Source organism: Trematomus bernacchii, unplaced genomic scaffold (assembly GCF_902827165.1).
Source record: "Trematomus bernacchii unplaced genomic scaffold, fTreBer1.1, whole genome shotgun sequence".
In the NCBI taxonomy this organism is placed as follows: Eukaryota; Metazoa; Chordata; class Actinopteri; order Perciformes; family Nototheniidae; genus Trematomus; species Trematomus bernacchii.
In genome coordinates, this window is record NW_022987870.1 from 12977 (window position 1) to 30958 (window position 17982).

General features: G+C 40.5%; 1 protein-coding gene across 2 annotated transcripts in view; it reads left to right on the plus strand.

The window, feature by feature from the left end:
* The window catches only part of LOC117469431 (complement C3-like), a 39143-nt gene that overhangs the window by 8086 nt on the left and 13075 nt on the right, over nt 1–17982 (plus strand). The window contains exons 9-30 of one of the 2 annotated variants that reach the window (XM_034113831.1): nt 5–160; nt 314–443; nt 1087–1155; nt 2371–2568; nt 2672–2789; nt 2899–2987; nt 3112–3251; nt 3863–4075; nt 6481–6544; nt 6660–6749; nt 6939–7145; nt 7458–7533; nt 7624–7783; nt 8056–8151; nt 9090–9240; nt 9700–9785; nt 10470–10547; nt 10648–10803; nt 11284–11346; nt 11496–11577; nt 11672–11720; nt 11895–11985. In XM_034113831.1, the coding sequence (XP_033969722.1) occupies nt 5–160; nt 314–443; nt 1087–1155; nt 2371–2568; nt 2672–2789; nt 2899–2987; nt 3112–3251; nt 3863–4075; nt 6481–6544; nt 6660–6749; nt 6939–7145; nt 7458–7533; nt 7624–7783; nt 8056–8151; nt 9090–9240; nt 9700–9785; nt 10470–10547; nt 10648–10803; nt 11284–11346; nt 11496–11577; nt 11672–11720; nt 11895–11985 (2562 nt within the window). The remainder of the gene's footprint in view (nt 1–4; nt 161–313; nt 444–1086; nt 1156–2370; nt 2569–2671; nt 2790–2898; nt 2988–3111; nt 3252–3862; nt 4076–6480; nt 6545–6659; nt 6750–6938; nt 7146–7457; nt 7534–7623; nt 7784–8055; nt 8152–9089; nt 9241–9699; nt 9786–10469; nt 10548–10647; nt 10804–11283; nt 11347–11495; nt 11578–11671; nt 11721–11894; nt 11986–17982) is intronic. The other variant, XM_034113830.1, reaches the window with a different exon arrangement.

The window sequence follows — 17982 nt, forward strand, 5'->3', positions numbered from 1 at the left end:
TTAGCTGAAGCTGGAACCATCGAGACCCGCTCCATCCTATGAGCCTCGCAAGATGTTTGGTCTGAAGGTTACAGGAGACCCAGGGGCCATAGTGGGACTGGTGGCAGTGGACAAAGGCGTCTATGTCCTTAACAACAAGCACCGCCTCACACAGAAAAAGGCAATTTATTTATATCATATTTTTCTTGCATTCATTGCATGAATACATTTCTATTGACATATCAGAACTTTAATGTGAGTTTCCAGATCTGTCTACCTCTTGCCTTTAAGTCTTGTTTATTTATTTGTGTGTGAATGACTTTCATATGCTCAGGTGTGGGACATTGTAGAGAAGTACGACACAGGTTGCACACCAGGTGGAGGGAAGGACAGTATGAGTGTGTTCTACGACGCTGGGCTGCTGTTTGAGTCCAACACGGCTTCTGGGACTGCCTACAGAAAAGGTGACACGACTTTACTCTCCCCTTCCTGAACATAGTTTTAAAAAGTGAGCACATACACCTTTATTCATCACCATCAGTCAAGTGCTTCTTTAGAAGTGAGCATATTGTGTTCAGTAGAAGAACTGCATCCTAAAGGGTCTTTTTATGGCTCCCCTTTATGGTCACGCAGATTGTTTTGGTGTTTCTGAAATGGTTCGTTGCTGTTTGGATATTTTGTAAATATTTGCCTGCTAGAAAAATATTGAATGCTAGAAAGAATTTTGTAAAACATGGAAAACTAAAACGGTCAGATACTCCCATATCTGGGTATTTGTTCGTAGGAAATGTGTCTTTGGTTGAATTTGCCCTTTGAGGCATTTCCATGTTTGCATTGACCATGGTGACTGGCCAATGAGCTGAATTGTCCTTATTATAAGGCGGTTTTAAAAACCACCTTTAGCACTTATTCTAAAAAAGTTTATCATTTACATAAATCAGACGTTCAATATCAAATGTTCTCACCCCCACACCCTGTTCACGTGTCCTACCAGAGAAATCACCTCACTCTGATTTTAAAAGTTCCACATCAATTATACAATGCTAAGGGTAGGTTGAATATTGTTGAGTTCTGTAAAAGATTTTGTCTCTGTTGCTTTTTTTCCAGAATTGAAATGTCCGGCACCGAGCAGGAGGAAACGAGAGACTACAATCATGGATGTCAGAACCAGCTTACGTAAGAACCATAACTCTATACAAAGCAATAACCTCATTTCCTGTTATCTTCTGTCTGAAAAGTATTTCTTACAACTTTATGTTCTCAATCCCTAGGTTCCCATTTAGAGTAAAATACATGTAAAACCAGGGTATGGTTTAGGTTGTGGCTATCTTTTGGTTGTCAAGTAGCTAGTACGCATTTTCCTTTGGTTTGATATTATCCAATTTTGGGTGACCATATGTTTTTGTTTTGAACTCTTTCACCAATTTCAATTTAAATGTTATAGTCTATTTGAAGTCCATGTGTCCCTGTTCTAATTAACAGATGGCAACTGCCAACATGCCAGACCTCAGCTTTAAAGTTGTAGTTAACAAGCTGATGGCCGAAATCACGGTAACTACATCTACTTCTTATATACAGTCTATGCTTCCGTCACACAGTTCATGTTAAGGGTTCTTAAAGGACGATAATACAAATCAGATGCATCAATGTGTCCACCTCCTCCTCCTCCTCTTCAGGAGGGAAGGCTCAGGTAGAGTCCCACGAGAAGCCCCCTTTGTAGATATGGAGAGCAATGGATGGTGGTGTGGAGCTCAGGTCTAGCGACAGTGGTGGATGAAGGCTTGAAACAGGGAGTACAGACAACAACTGGGAGGGGTCATGCTGTGCTGCAGGTCAATAGCACAGTTATATGGGTGGAGGAGGAGAGCTCGCCTTGACTTAACTGAAGACCTCTTTGAAGTCATCTAGGTTAGCGGGGTAAAGATGAGATAGGAAGGTCAGGGGCCGGCAGGATAGGCAACAAGGAAGCAGTCCGGAATAGTGTTGGAAAGTCCAGCATCAGTAGCATAGGACAATTTGTCAATGAGTTACTGAGCAAAAGAGGCTTATATGCTGGCTTGAATAAGGTGTGAGGTGGAGATGAGTGAAGTTACTGTGGTGCAGATGGCAGGGAGAGAAGCAGACTGTGGCAGTTCAGGCTCTCCACATGTTTGTAGATGGTGTGGTTTCAGATTATTCTTCCATGCCATGCTAGAGTATGTATTGTGAAAGTCAAAAGGGAAAACTATTTTTACTTTATTTTTCATTTAGTTAATAGATCAATGTGTTCCTTCATACTACGTATTGTTCCTTATTCTTAAAAAAAATAAAAAAATGTTTTGTTTCAAGTTTACCCTTCCTGCACAAATCTTTATCTCTCTGTCTCTTCTTCAAAACCCTTTTTTTTTATAGTGAGTAACTATACAGAAAAACTGCAACGGGACTGTTGTTTGGATGGCATGAGGGACACCCTCCTCTCTTACACCTGTGAAAGGCGTGTAGAGTACATTGTTGATGGTGAAGCCTGTGCAGCAGCCTTCCTGCACTGCTGCAAGGACATGGAAAACCAGCGAGCTGACAGCAAGGTGGAGAGCCTTCAACTGGCTCGCAGTAAGAGACCGGGATAAGGGATGGGCTGAAGCCCTGGGTGATCATTTGTTGCCATAGTAGTAGTAAAAAAAAATTCTGAATGAAAATATGTTTGACACTCTAGGTGAGGAGGATGACAACAGTTACAGTGACAGCAATGAAATTGTTTCTCGCACCAAGTTCCCTGAAAGTTGGCTGTGGTCAGATATCATACTTCCTGCTTGCAATGGACCAAACCCATGGTAAGTCAACCGACATATACACATAAAAAACACTAACTTCAATAATGACGCCACTAGAATTTAAGTCTACACTTACCTCCCAAAGATTTAACACTATACTTTGTTTCAGCGAAACCACATCAGTGATTAAACATTTTCCACTGCAAGACTCAATCACCACCTGGCAGTTTACTGGCATTAGTCTGTCAACGACTCACGGTGAGGATTCAGTGACTGAAAGCTGTTTCGTTTAGGAATCTAAACTTGAACTTTTTTTATCCCTTAAATCTTCTCTCTTTCTTTCTCTATGTAATCCCTTTTTATTGTCCCTCTCATCTTAAAGGAATCTGTGTTGGTGATTCGTTAGAGGTGATTGTCCGGAAGGAATTCTTCATTGATCTCAGGCTGCCATACTCTGCTGTCCGGGGAGAGCAGCTGGAAGTTAAGGCAATCCTGCACAACTACAGCCCCGATCCTGTAACTGTAAGTCTGTGTTACATACAGTACAAGAGGCAAGAGAACATTTTAGACTAAAGGGCAAAATCAACAGTAAATATTCAACTGACATACTGTATCAAAAAAGAGAGTGAATAACCTTCCTACTCTAGACTTTTCATACCTGCTCACATAGTGGTTGGCCTGCGACTATCGTTTTTCCGACCAGTTTAGATTGAATTTATAGTGCTACAAAAATAGCTCTTTTCATCAATCTACTTTGAAAAGGACGCTCTATGTAGCGACTGTAGCTATCAATTCCATATTTCGTGGGATGAAAATGCCACAGGTGACGCTTTGATGCTGCATTAATGCTTCCATCATGCGGTAGTGGGCACCATGTCTGAACTGGGATGGAAAAACGATAGATGCCTCAGCAGCGGGAAACCTTACTGCATTATTAACAGTGTGCCTTTTATTATTAAGATCAGATTGATCCTGTAAAAAACACTATATCATCAAATGTTAATTAAAATCAGGTATGCATTATCGATAGATGACCTAAAATAAAACTGATGTAATCCTATTATATCCTCAATAATAGTCTTTATCTTTGAGCAACTTCACAATCTCCAGTCCATCTTTGTCCTGCTCTCAAGGTGCGGGTTGATCTGATTGAGGAGGATAATGTGTGCAGTTCGGCTTCAAAGCATGGAAAGTATCGCCAGGAGGTCCGAATTGGGGCTCAAAGTACACGATCTGTGCCCTTCATCATCATTCCCATGAAAGAAGGAGAATTCCGCATTGAGGTCAAAGCTGTTGTTAAAGATTCATCGCTTAATGATGGAATTAGGAAGATGCTGCGGGTGGTGGTAAGAAAAAGACTCCATGTCGTGTTTTTTTTATTACACCATGTGGAATTGTTCTCTTATTGCAGTACCCGCGGGTACCCGACAGGTGACCCGCAAAAAAAGTGATTCGCGGGTTGTATTTTTTCAAACGCTTTTTTCCAGGTTTGGTTCTGGGTAAAACAAAGATGATGCAGGTCGGGTCGCGGGTGTTGCATCATAAATATATTAAAATAATAATAATTTAGTTTAATGTTTAAATCCTCAGACCTCTCCCCCGCGGGACCGCGCATAATTATAACCTCTGCAGCGCATCAATCTGCTGCTGAGCGCGTTACATTCGAAATGGCTGAGGTCAGAGCCATATAATATAATTATATTATACGGCTCTGGCTGAGGTGAAGGCGAAGCTCGGAGAATACATCATTTTCAATAACACTTCCTCAAGAGCGAAATCCAACGTCTGGGAGGCTTTTGGTGTCATCCTAGATGGAGAAAATAACCAACATCCCACGCTTTTTGAGACAAATATGCAACTGCGTGTGTTAATAATTGCACGCTTTCACTGCTCATATATATGCGGGTTCGGGTCGGGTTGCGGATCTTGTGCCGACGGGTCGGGTTGCGGAACTAATTGGCAATATGTGCGGGTAGCGGGGCAGGTTCGGTATTACACATCGCGGGTGCGGGGCGGGAGCGGGTCTTGAAAATCAGACCCGTGCAGGACTCTGCTGCAGACCTCAAGAAGAAATAAGACTTTCATTCACTCACGGCAAAACTTACTTTACTTACTATTTTACTCACGGTAAAAAAATGCACTCCTTATTCCATTCATGAAGGTGGAATCTAACTATATACAGAATAAGTTTTATTGGATCCAGGCTAGAAACATATTTATTTCTGCTGTAAAGTTGGGCATTTTAACATGGGGGTCTATGGGAATTGCTCCTTTCTGCATCCATCCCCTGTCGGCCACTAGATGAACTGCAGTTTGTGGCACTTCCTTCTGGGCTTCCCGGCTCTGCGCTATGATGCGCTGATTGGCTGTGGGTGGGCCAGACGTGCATGTGGGTGGGCCCAGGCCCGCCACTGGTTTGCCGTTGCGTAAAAAGGAGAGTTTCTGCCCCGTTACTTCTCCGCTGTTTTCCTGTCCCAGTTCGAAAAGCAAACTCCATGCAGTTTGCTTTTCGGCCAAACTGCATGCAGTTAAATCGAACGGACTTCTTTCTGCAGATGTGAGCGTCCTTAACAACGGTCAATAAATCCTCGACAGCGGTCTGTCTGTTCTGGATTAACAACGTCTCACGTGTTCTGAATTGACCAATCAGAATCGAGTATTCAACTAAGCCATGTAATAAAATCGGTTTAATAATGTGACAAAGCTACCGTTACGGGTAGAGATGTCCCGATCCGATCACGTGATCGGGGATCGGAGCCGATCACGTGATTTTCAAAAGATCGGAATCGGGAGAAAAAAATCGGGGATCGGGAATTTTTTTTTTTTTTTTTGTATAAAATATTTTTATTATTTTATTTAATGTTACAAAACAAAAATGACCATGTTCACGTCTTAAAGTCATCCTGAGGCCTTAGTTTTGGTTTAAAATTACACAACATCATGTATGTGTTGCTTCTTTTGGGCTTGTTTTCATAGACCTGATTGCTTATTTCTCTCAAATCTGGCAACAGAGTGGGCAGGGCGCAGTGTCTAATAGTAGCAGTAAGCTAACAAGAGGCTACGTTCAGCTGGTGACTCGGGAGTCGGGACAGAGAAAATGTCAGGAGTTTGGAAGTATTATAAAATTGAAAGCGAAGGCAGTGTAACAGCCAGCCAGATGCAATGTTTGCAAGGCGGAGGTTCTGCATGGTGGAAAGAACAGAGCTACGTTCAACACGACCAATCTAATACGCCACCTGAGAAACAAACACCAACAACAACACGACGAGTACACAGCGGCCACTCAGGTAACGGCACTGAAACAACCGACACTTTCAGAGACTTTTAAAAGGAAAGAGAAGCTGCCCCAGAACAGTGAAAAGGCCAAAAAAATAACAGCCAAGAATTCTGAATTCATCGCGTTGGATGACCAGCCGTTATCTGTTACCTTTTTTTTCTCTTAATGCATTGCATAAAGATCAGATCGGGAAAAATCGGTATCGGCAGATTGTCAAAATCCAATGATCGGAATCGGATCGGGAGCAAAAAAAGGTGATCGGGACATCCCTAGTTACGGGTATGAGAGATATAGTCTGGTAAAGTCAGTTTCGTAAACTGTCATGTTTATGAAATGCATCTTATTGATATAGAAATACCTTATTTAAATTTGGACCATACTTGACTTTGATAAACAACAGCAAACAAAGATTACTCAAAAAGTTATGCAAATAATTGTAATTTCTAATGTTTGTCCTAACTGTTGTTTTTCCAGCCTGAAGGTCTACTAGTAAAAGAACCTCAGATTGTAATTATAGACCCCACTAATAAAGGTGTAGGTGAGTTGCCTTGACGAATGACATGGCTGCATTTTACAGTATAGTGGTTTATCAACATTATGTTTTTATCTTTTGCTAATTGATGCTGCAACTTGCCCACTGTTTCTCCCTTTAGATGGTGAACAAGTAGTAATTATCAACAGTGGAATTGTCAAAAAAGATTGGGTTCCAAACACACCAACAAGCACTCAGATCTCTGTGACAGGTGGGACATGATGCCTTGTCAGTGCATGTACAATGGAAACGATTTATACAATTGGTATACATTGTTATTGTTCTTATTGGAAAAATCTACCTCACTGGTAGTTGGGGCACTTTGTTGTTTGCTTAGTGGTTTCTTCTTGTTGATTTATAACGTGTTGTGTTTCTTTTCTGTCTGTCTGTGTTCATTCAGGGAGAGAACAAGTGTCTGCCCTCGTGGAGAAAGCTGTTAGCGGGAACTCTATGGGTACTCTAATCAAACAACCCTATGGCTGTGGAGAGCAGAACATGTACCACATGACCCTACCTCTCATTGCAGCCACATATTTGGACAAAACCAACCAGTGGGAAACTGTGGGCTTTCAGAAACGTGCAGAAGCCCTCCAACACATCAAGACTGGTAGGCTCACTGATGTATTTTTAGTACAGATAGCAGAATCTTATTAATGCCACTGTGAGTGTGATTTTAAATTGTCTGACATTGTAGAAGAGGTTTGAAAAAGAAAATCAAACCACACCACCCCTGTCCAGCCCTCATTTGGGTCTCCCTTTTTAAAACAAAAGCCTATGCCAGCAGAATCATTTCAAAGAAGCTCTAATGACTGAAAAATATCTAACTGGACTCCTTAAACTGGCTTCTAATCAATAAGATTAAGTAGAGCCAAAAGAATGGCACTTTTTAAAATGGTTGTATGTATTTGTTTGTGTACAGGCTACATCACAGAGCTTACCTACCGGAAAACAGATGGGTCTTTTGCTATTTATCCAAAATACCCAAGTAGCTCCTGGTGAGGCATTCAAACATCCTTGAACTCACACAATAATGTATGTCACATATGAATAAAACGAAACTATTACACCTTCTTCTCTCCTATAAGGTTGACAGCCTATGTTGCCAAGGTGTTTGCCATGGCAAACAATCTGGTGGCAGTGGAAAGGCCACACATCTGTGAGGCCATCACGTTTCTGATTCTCAGAGCACAGCAACCTGATGGCTCATTTAGAGAAGTTGGAAAGGTGTTCCATGGAGAGATGATGGTGCGTTCACTGGTTTCATAGAAATCTATGTGCTACAAAAATAGCTAATAAGTTTGAAAACAATAACATGTTATTGACCCTTATTTGAAAAATAAATAAGTGCGTGTGTGTGTGTGTGTGTGTGTGTGTGTGTGTGTGTGGTGTGTGTGTGTGTGTGTGTGTGTGTGTGTGTGTGTGTGTGTGTGTGTTTGTGTGTGTGTGTGTGTGTGTGTGTGTGTGTGTGTGTGTGTGTGTGTGTTTGTGTGTGTGTGTGTGTGTGTGTGTCTGTCTAGGGTGGTGTGCGTGGCTCAGATTCAGATGCCTCCATGACGGCCTTCTGCCTCATTGCTATGCAGGAGTCACGTACGCTATGTGCTGCCAGTGTTGGTGTGAGTACTTTACCTCCATACAATGTTTTCTCTTTTTCCCTCATCTGTTTCATTTCGTTATTTACCGTCTGTCCAACATGCTCCGGGTCTAAAAAGTAAAGCCAATCCGGATGTGCCTTTAACCTGCATCTAATATCCAGCAGGGGGCGACTCCACTGGTGGCAGAATCAAGTCAGATTGTATAGAAGTCTAAGAGAAAATAAACCAACTAATTTTCCAAATTAGTTTATAGTTGCAATCGCTAGATTTTAGTCTTCTTCATTGAAACATGATGTTCATTTGGTAAATGATGATCCTATTTAGAGTAAATAGACTATTAATCAGCGTATGCTTTATGGCGTGGCCACCATGAGATTGAATAGTAGCTAAAGTAGTGTTATCCGGTTGGGAAGTTGTCCATGTTTTAGTTTTAGACTCTCTAATAGTGTGTTTTCAGTTCATGAAAGGTAATTTTTTCCTTTAGGTTGCCTAAAAATGTCTATCTGACAGTTCTCACTAGTGATGGGAATTACGGCTCTTTGAAGGGAGCCAGATCTTATGGCTCCGTTCCTTTCCAAGAGCCGTTCAAAAGAGCCGTTTTTAATAGGTTTATCTGCGAAACAATCACCAGGATAATGATTGACTGTATTGCCAGAAATCTACTTTTACTCACAGAGAAATGTATAACTTGCTACATCTCTCAGCCAGCCAAACTACTACTCAAGCAGCATGCGTAATGCCTCATCTACGGCACATTTGCATTCAGGAAAGAAAGTTCCCGGAAAGGCGAGTGGATTTATGGCAGGCAGTGAACCAACGATAAAAAGAACGGCTCTCACCAAGTACGACTCGGTTCTCTTCGTTCGTACCAAAGAGCCGTTCAAAAGAATCGGATCGTTCGCCAACGTAACATCACTAGTTCTCACCTTATTCTCTTTCCTCCCTTACTTTTTGTACAGAGTCTACCAGGCAGTATAGACAAAGCGGTGGCCTATCTGGAAAGGCGTCTGCCCAGCCTCACCAACCCATATGCTGTTGCCATAACATCATATGCCATGGCCAATGAAAACAAAATGAACCGCGAGGTCCTCTACAAGTTTGCTTCCCCAGGTGCTGTTAATATTCTTAAACCATTATTTGGAAACATAGTCTATGTTTTGATGATTAGATTCAAAACGATTTCTCATCCACAACTACTAAGAGCCGGACCAACACATTGGTATTATGGGTTGATTTTTGCTCAGTACAGAAATGTCAAATGTTTGAACTAATTCAGAAACAGTCTCTAATGGACATAAATAGTCTTCCAGCCATACGATGTCCTGTAACAAATATTGTTAACACTTTTTGAATAACAGATATATGGGGATTTGTTAAAATTCTTAAGAGCGAGCACATTTTAATATTTCCTAATGTATTTTATTTATAGATGAAATATCCTGGATTTATAAGTAAATAGATTGATGTATAGCAAGTGTAAGGGTCTCACTAGCACTGAGCTAGCTATCAAAAACACACATCAAGGACAGAACAGCAAGTAATGGGAAGATATTTCTTTGTCGTCATTAGAGTTGAACCACTGGCCGACGTCTCAGGGAAGAGTCGTCACACGGGAAGCTACGGCTTACGCTCTTCTCGCTCTGGTCAAGGCCAAGGTGAGCATGTCACATTTATGTGTGTTCCTTTCATGCTACAGACAACATACAATTTAGTCCTTATCCATGCTACTTTAATATAAAGGTTTGTATTCAATTTTCAATGAAATGTGTCTCTCAGTAATGTCACAGCCTTAAAATATAAGTGACATTTTACCCTTTTAAGTATCCAATATTTTAAAGGTAGGGTAGGTAAGTTTGAGAAACCGGCTCGAGATACACTTTTTGTTATATTCCATGGAATGCTCTTAACATCCCGATAGCAATGAATATCTTAAGTGCTTTGACAAAAAATCCATAAAAAAATGTCATCTGTGGAAGCTGTAGTACTGTAAAAAGCACGACCAATCATTTTAGCCGGCCCGGCTAAAATAACTGGATGGCCTGCCTGCCTGTCAGCCTTCCATCGGGGCACAAACTTATCTCGTGCCCTCATTGGTCATGTGCGCGTTCGTGTGTGTTGGAGGAGGGGCTCTATAAGGAAGTGGCAGATTTTCTCCGGTTGTGTATTTTCAAATTCTAGCGATCTCGAGCCGGTTTCTCAAACTTACCTACCCTACCTTTAAGTATTACAATTATTAAGTAACCGATTTGATTTTTTTAATATTTGTAATTTTTGTATCATTCCAATGTGCAGTGAATGACAGGAAAGTTCAACCATGTACCTTCCTTCTGTGAATAAAGGCTTTTGAAGATGCCAGACCTGTTGTGAGATGGTTCAACAAACAGCAGTTCGTTAGCGGAGGCTATGGATGGACTCAGGTAAGAAGAGACTCCTCTCTCCATCTTGATCCCTCCATCCTGTTTTAGATTATCATTTATTTTGTTCTGATTCATTTTCCCCCCACCTCCCTCTCTTAAGGCCACCATTATGGTGTACCAGGCTATATCAGAGTACTGGTCCAGTGCTAAAGAACCAGAGTACGATCTGAACGTGGACATTTTGTTGCCGGGCAGGGCAAAGCCTGAGAAGTACAACTTCAACAGGGATAACCACTATGCCACAAGGACATCTAAAGTAAGCACAGACACAAACTCACAAACAGTGGCTCATTAAGGTGGCATATGTTTGTCTCAACACAGTTTGTGTGAACAGATTGAAATCATGCATGTGTATATTGTGGGTAGTCCCCTGGAATACAAACAAATCTGTAAACTCTCAAAAAATAAATTGAACTATAAAAGTGATTTGAAAATAGAGAAACAAAAACTAATTTCAGTTTTACTAAAAATAATAAAGAAGCACATTTGAAAACCTATATTCATATTTGACTTTTGAACTGAATTTAGTTTGTATTTATGAATTATAAAGTCCCTTGAGGATCTCAATTCTTCCATGGAGATTTGCCAGGTTAATCAGATCTTTTTGAAAAAGTTTTAAATGTACAGATTGCATATTTACACACTGATTGTTGACTTCGTCACACAAATAATAAATACTTTAATATCTGCTTATCCTTTAATGTTTGTGTTTGTGTTCATATTTAAACTCTGACAGATCAATGATATAAACCAGAATGTGACAGTGACTGCCAGGGGTTCAGGAGAAGCAACAGTGACAGTGAGTACAATATATTTGTATATGTTATACTCTGAGTTTAAATAACAGTTAATAACTGATCCGTCCTTTTTTTAAATTAAGATTTTACCTAATACCCTTTTAACCTTGTGAGGACTTATATCAAATATTGCACCTTCTCTGTGTGACAGATGGTGTCGCTGTACTACGCTCTACCTAAACAAAAGGAAAGTGATTGTCAGAAGTTTAACCTGTCAGTGCAGCTCATCCCAGGTGATTTAGTGACTTCTGTCTCTTCTTCGGTTGTTGTACCTTACTCTTGAGAAACAAATTAACTAAATACAAATATAATATTTTACTCCTGCAGAAAAGATGGATGAGGATGAGAAGATATACAAGCTGAGGATAGAAGTGTTGTAAGTACAACCAAGGCAACACACTGCCACATGGCTTTATTCATAACATTTTCTAAGCAGCTATTTACAATATTATTATATTTCACAATCTGTATTAAATATTCTGCTTCTGTTCATTACCCTTTTCCCTATATTCTTAACCCTTTCATTTCCTTCAATCTATTCTGTGTACAGGTATAAGGACAAGGAAAGAGATGCAACAATGTCAATTTTGGATATTGGCTTGCTAACCGGCTTCACCGCTAACACAAAGGACTTGGACTCAGTAAGAACTTTTACAGATACACATTAACCCACAACAAATGCACTTGTCACGGTTCCTGTTGAGAGAAAAAAGATGTCTGTGATGGTTAGTGGTCTGATTATGTGTGTGTGTGTAGTTGTCCAAAGGACATGCCCGCACCATTTCGAAATATGAGATGGACAAATCAGGCCTGTCAGAAAGAGGCTCACTCATCCTCCACCTGGACAAGGTAAGACGTCGCTGTTTCCTTCCTCCATACTTTTCCTGTCTGCCTTGCTCTTTGTGTATTTATCTCTATCTCACCTTTATCTACAGGTTTCTCACACACGACCAGAAGAAATCACTTTTAGGGTTCATCAGAAGATGAAAGTGGGCGTCTTACAACCAGCGGCTGTATCTGTCTATGAATACTATGAGCGTGAGTCTTAGAGAAACCTCCATGTGTTTTGTTCCCAATAGATGTCAGAGAATATAACACTGTCAATAAGCAGGCATTATTATTTGTTCAAGTATTTAATATATCTTTTATAAAGTACCGTAAGAACCTGTTTCAATATCTTTCTCTTCTATTACAGAAACACATTGTGTGCAGTTCTACCATCCAGAGAGGAAAGGAGGACAGCTACTGCGGCTCTGCAGAGGTGATCTATGCACATGTGCTGAAGGTAAACGGGTCAAAACAACCCTATCCATCAACTGTAAACTTTTATTTGTTCCATTTTTTATTCTAAATAACACAACACTTAAATTCTCCTTTGTAGAGGTAAGCTGCAGGTCTGAGGTCTGTAAACTGCAGCAGTGTATCATTATACTTTGAAAACAAAGACTCAGAGGCTATACAGCAATGCTAGTAGCTGGGAGTCTTACCTATGGACAGCAGCACTAAATGCTATTCCCCAATCATAGTTGTTGAGATATTTCATTGTTGACCCAAGTGTTGGAGCCACTAAACGGCAGACAGACATTGTCCCCATGAAAGCCACACTGCGAGCATCGAATCATAATGATATCACCAGGAATAGTCTCTCAGATTTACAACATAAATCAAGGAGTTGTACTCCTTATGAGAAAAGTACTTAGTTTCACATCTGGTAAAGGAGAATGCTGTAAAATTGAGTTTGCAGTAAATCACCAGATTTAAACATAAGCACCTGAAGTCTAAAAGAAACCTCACTAATAATCTAAATTGTGACGTAAATACAGCTGCCATCATCCATGCTCATGTACTACTATAAACATTTGATCGGATGTGTTATAACTTTATGCCAATTGTGTATTTCCAGAGAACTGCAGTATGCAGAAGAAGGAGAAAATCAGCAATGATCAGCGTACAGCTAAGGCTTGTGAGAGTACAGAAACCAGCAAAATAGATTTTGGTAAGAGAGCATAAATGGATTGAATTTACTCAATATAGTACTTTTATACGCCAAAAATGTATTTGTTTGATTGTGTGTGTCTAAGAGGTTGGGAGAAGAAGTGAGCAATGAAACAGATGAGCTAACAATCTACAATGTGTCTGTCCTCAGTGTACAAAATGAAACTGGAAGTGTTTGAAGATGATTTGCCCATAGACATTTACACAATGCGTGTTCTGGAAGTCATCAAAGAAGGTGGGTATCTAGTTTAACTGCCTAAAATGGAGTAGCCCCTGATGTTTCTAGGGTGCCGTAAAGGGTTAGTTGACTTAACAGTTGGTTTACCTCCTTTTTACATTTTGTGTGCACATTGAATCTCCTGTCAGACAATAAAATACAACTTTTAAAATGTTGGTAAATGCATTTATGTCAGGCAGTTAGATGTCAACACCGGTCATTTTCATGTTTCTAGGCAAAATAAGATGTTCGACTTGTTTTTTCATTTATTAGTGCAGTTAGCAGCTTGTTGGCTGGATAATTATTATACAGTCGTGAGAGTGGGACACATTTAAAGGGGCCCTATTATGCTCACTTTTATGATTCATATTTATATTTTGGGGCTCTACTGCGACATGTTTACATGCTTTAATGTCAAAAAAGTGCTTTTTTTAATATACTCATACTGCCTGTGCTGCTGCACCTCTTTTCACCCTCTGTCTGAAACCAGAGCCCAGTCTGCTCTGATTGGTTAGCTGGCCGGCTCTGTTGTGATGGGTCAACCACTTGGAGTTGTCCCGCCCCTTAGCCTCTCATGTAAGATGTGTTGGGAGCTAGACAATAGAAGCGCAAGTGTTATGTAGTGATGTCACTATGTCGCAGTAAACAAGTCGTCCAATGGAAGAGTTTCGAGCAGGGGGCGGGAGTGTGTGTCTGAAACTCCCTCTGGAGGGAACACAGGGATTTTAGCCTTTGCAGACCATTTACATGCACTAAAACCCATATAACTACAGGAGAGGGAAACCCCCAAAAAGCAGAATACAGCCCCTTTCACTTTTGGCAAGAAGGCAAATAAGTGTGTTTCCAGAAACGTTTGTTCCTTTCAGAATGATAATAATAAAGTACTTTTGTTTTGTGATGAATGATTAGCTATCCATTTGATCCTCACCTTTTCTTTGTTCTCCTAATTTTAAATAACAGGAACATTTGATGTGGTTCCCCTGAATAAAAGTCGCACATTCCTCAGTTTTCCGCACTGCAGGGAGTCTTTAGATTTGGTTGTTGGCAAAACGTACCTTATCATGGGAACATCAGATGATATTCACAGAGATGATACACATCAAGCGTAAGTTTGTTTGAATCTGATTGTGTGGTGTGGGGATTTAAGATCTTTCTGTTTCACTGCTTTGTATACTAAATCAAGTCAATATTTGTTGTACTCATTTACCGTTGCCATTGATTAAGTAATAAAGTATCCAGAAGGAGGAAGGAAGCTTTCTTATGTTATGTTTGAATGTTACAGATAGGTATTCACATGAAGACCTAACGTGTTTTTCACTCTGCTCTCCTTAGGTATCAGTATGTACTTGGAGAAAGAACCTGGATCGAGTACTGGCCCACAGAAGCTGAGTGTCAAGCTGATGAACACAGACCTACCTGTTTGGACATGGAGAAGATGGTCAAGCAGTACCTACTCTTTGGATGTCAGCAGTAGTGAAACTCAAGAAAATTAATTGTTTTTGGAATTGTTTATATTTGGACATTATTCCCATCGTGTACGACTTTCACTGCTATAAAATGTATGGGCTTAAAATGTTGCAGTGTATTGGTTTAAATGAAATGATCTCAATCTCATTTTCTGTGTCTTATATTCATATTCACTTTTAGTTAATGTAGAAAATTAGACAAATATTTAACTCTTATGTTGGTTATAGTACACGTTGATGAGTTCTAACCATTTAAACCGATAAATGATGTATTTGTTTTAAGTGTTTAAGTCGTCTTCTTCTGCAAAATACAAAATATAAAAAAAACTTTTTTAAACTGATCTGGGAGATTCACAGACTCTTTAAGTCTTTTTTGCCGTTAAAATAATTTTTACTGAAGTATTATTTTGAATTATCTTGTGCTTCTGCTAATTGTGCTTGTATGAAAAGGTCTTGTTTTTCCACAATGAATTATCTGTTGTGCATACGATTAAATATAATACACCCAGTGGCGGCTGGTGGAAATTATTTTAGGTGGGGCTATTGTAATGGTGAATAAACCACACGGGGGGGGGGCCGGGGGGATGTCCCCCCGGAAGAACATTTTGAGAAATGACCCCTTAAATTATGACTTCTGGTGATGTTAGAGGTATGAGAAGACTGATCAATACCTCCATAATCTTCAGTGTGGTTAGCTATGAATCTTCAAAAACTTCGAAATACCTTGTCATAGGTTATACAGTATAAACTGTGCAACAGTACAGTAGGCCCACACAAACACTCAAATTATTTAATTCCCATTTAAAATCAGGAGACTAAATACGAACATTATATGCAGACACAGACGTGGTTCAGAAACACAGAAATATTAGAAAACAGTGCATTAAGGCAAAAAATCTAGTTTGATGGATGCTGTCAAAACTCAATACAATAATATGCATTTCGCCAGTCTCTTTAAAATACTTAAGGAATGCAATAAATCTGTTTTTATCTCCGGGCCGATCCCCTCTATTCGCCGAGGGGTGGAGCGTTTTAGTAGGCTGCTCAGTCTTAATACATGGCTACAGTCAGTATGCTCTTCACACAACTTGGGATTCATTGACAATTTCAATCTGTTTTGGCAGCGTGATTCCTTTCTCATTAGAGATGGCATTCACCCCACTCCACGGGGCACACGTGCCATACTGTAGCTGCAAATATTTTTCAAGCTGTCTCCTCTGCCAAACGCACATGACAATCTGCTGCAGCATACCTGAACACAACACCGGTCACTGATGGTAACTCTTCTTCACTGCAACATACACACCCCATCCTGCTCACTGACGCCACCCAGCGGCCCACAAGGAAACCTTCTCTTCACAACAATGTTTCACACAGACTGTCAGACTGTTTACCCGGTGTCTTCTCTGATGGACATGATGAGGAGCCAGGGAACTCAAAGCCTATACAACTCCCTATCCCTGTGCTCAGAAGCATCAACAAAAGGTAGCCACCCTGCCCTCTACGTACAAGAAACAGTGCACACCTGATAACTGTCCCCATAACACCCCACTCAGTTCAAGAGAACGTAGTGCACTTCGCTGTTTTAAATGTCAGGTCCTTGTCAGGCAAGTCACTTTTAATTAGAAAGTTGAAGGTTTCCCATCGATTCCTGCAAAGGCTGAATAGTTTAATATTTGAATGGTTTCTGTAGCTGAAAATCAGCTGAAGTTATGGAGAGCCAAAGTATTGGTGAAATAATAATAAGGGGAAGAATAAAGATTTGAAGTACTATAGTGGAATGCTGTGGCACAGCATTCCACTATAGTACTTCAAATCTTTATTCTTCCCCTTATTATTATTTCACCAATACTTTGGCTCTCCATAACTTCAGCTGATTTTCAGCTACAGAAACCATTCAAATATTAAACTATTCAGCCTTTGCAGGAATCGATGGGAAACCTTCAACTTTTTAAAAATATTTTATACTTTTTGAAATATTCAGCTTTTTAAACTCTTTTTTTAACATGAAAGTCAATGGGAGATGCCTTCAAATCCTCTTTTCCTACACCTTGCGCCAAATGCTACTCCTTCCACATACTTTCAGCTAGACACTTCATTCCAACTTTCAAATGATCACAACACCTTCAGCTATTCAATTCTTATTCAGATTTTTGATATCTTTGACACTTTTTGAGATATTTAACTTAGTTTGGAGCTTGGTAGAGAGGCCTTTTTCAGATTTTAACATTAGTGTGGATGGAGCAGCTCGTGAAGTCTAGAGTGCTTTGATCTCAAAACAGAGTGCAGCAGTGCTTCAAATTCTCTCGCCCTCTCTCTCTTCTCTTCATCGCCCTCTCTCTCTTCTCTTGATCACCCTCTCACTCTTCTATCACCCTCTCTCTCTTCTCTTGATCGTCCTCTCTCTCTTCTCTTGATCGCCCTCTCTCTCTTCTCTTGATCGCCCTCTCTCTCGTCTCTTGATCGCCCTCTCTCTCTTCTCTCTCTCTTCTCTTGCTCGCCCTCTCTCTCTTCTCTTGATCGCCCTCTCTCTTCTCTTGATCGCCCTCTCTCTCCTCTTGATCGCCCTCTCTCTCTTCTCTTGATCGCCCTCTCTCTCTTCTCTTGATCGCCCTCTCTCTCTTCTCTTTTTCACCCTCTCACTCTTCTATCACCCTCTCTCTCTTCTCTTGATCGCCCTCTCTCTCTTCTCTCTCTCTTCTCTTGCTCGCCCTCTCTCTCTTCTCTTGATCGCCCTCTCTCTCTCCTCTTGATCGCCCTCTCTCTCTTCTCTTCATCGCCCTCTCTCTCTTCTCTTCATCGCCCTCTCTCTCTTCTCTTGATCACCCTCTCACTCTTCTATCACCCTCTCTCTCTTCTCTTGATCATCCTCTCTCTCTTCTCTTGATCGCCCTCTCTCTTCTCTTGATCGCCCTCTCTCTCTCCTCTCTCTCTTCTCTCTCTTTATTCTTTCCACTCTA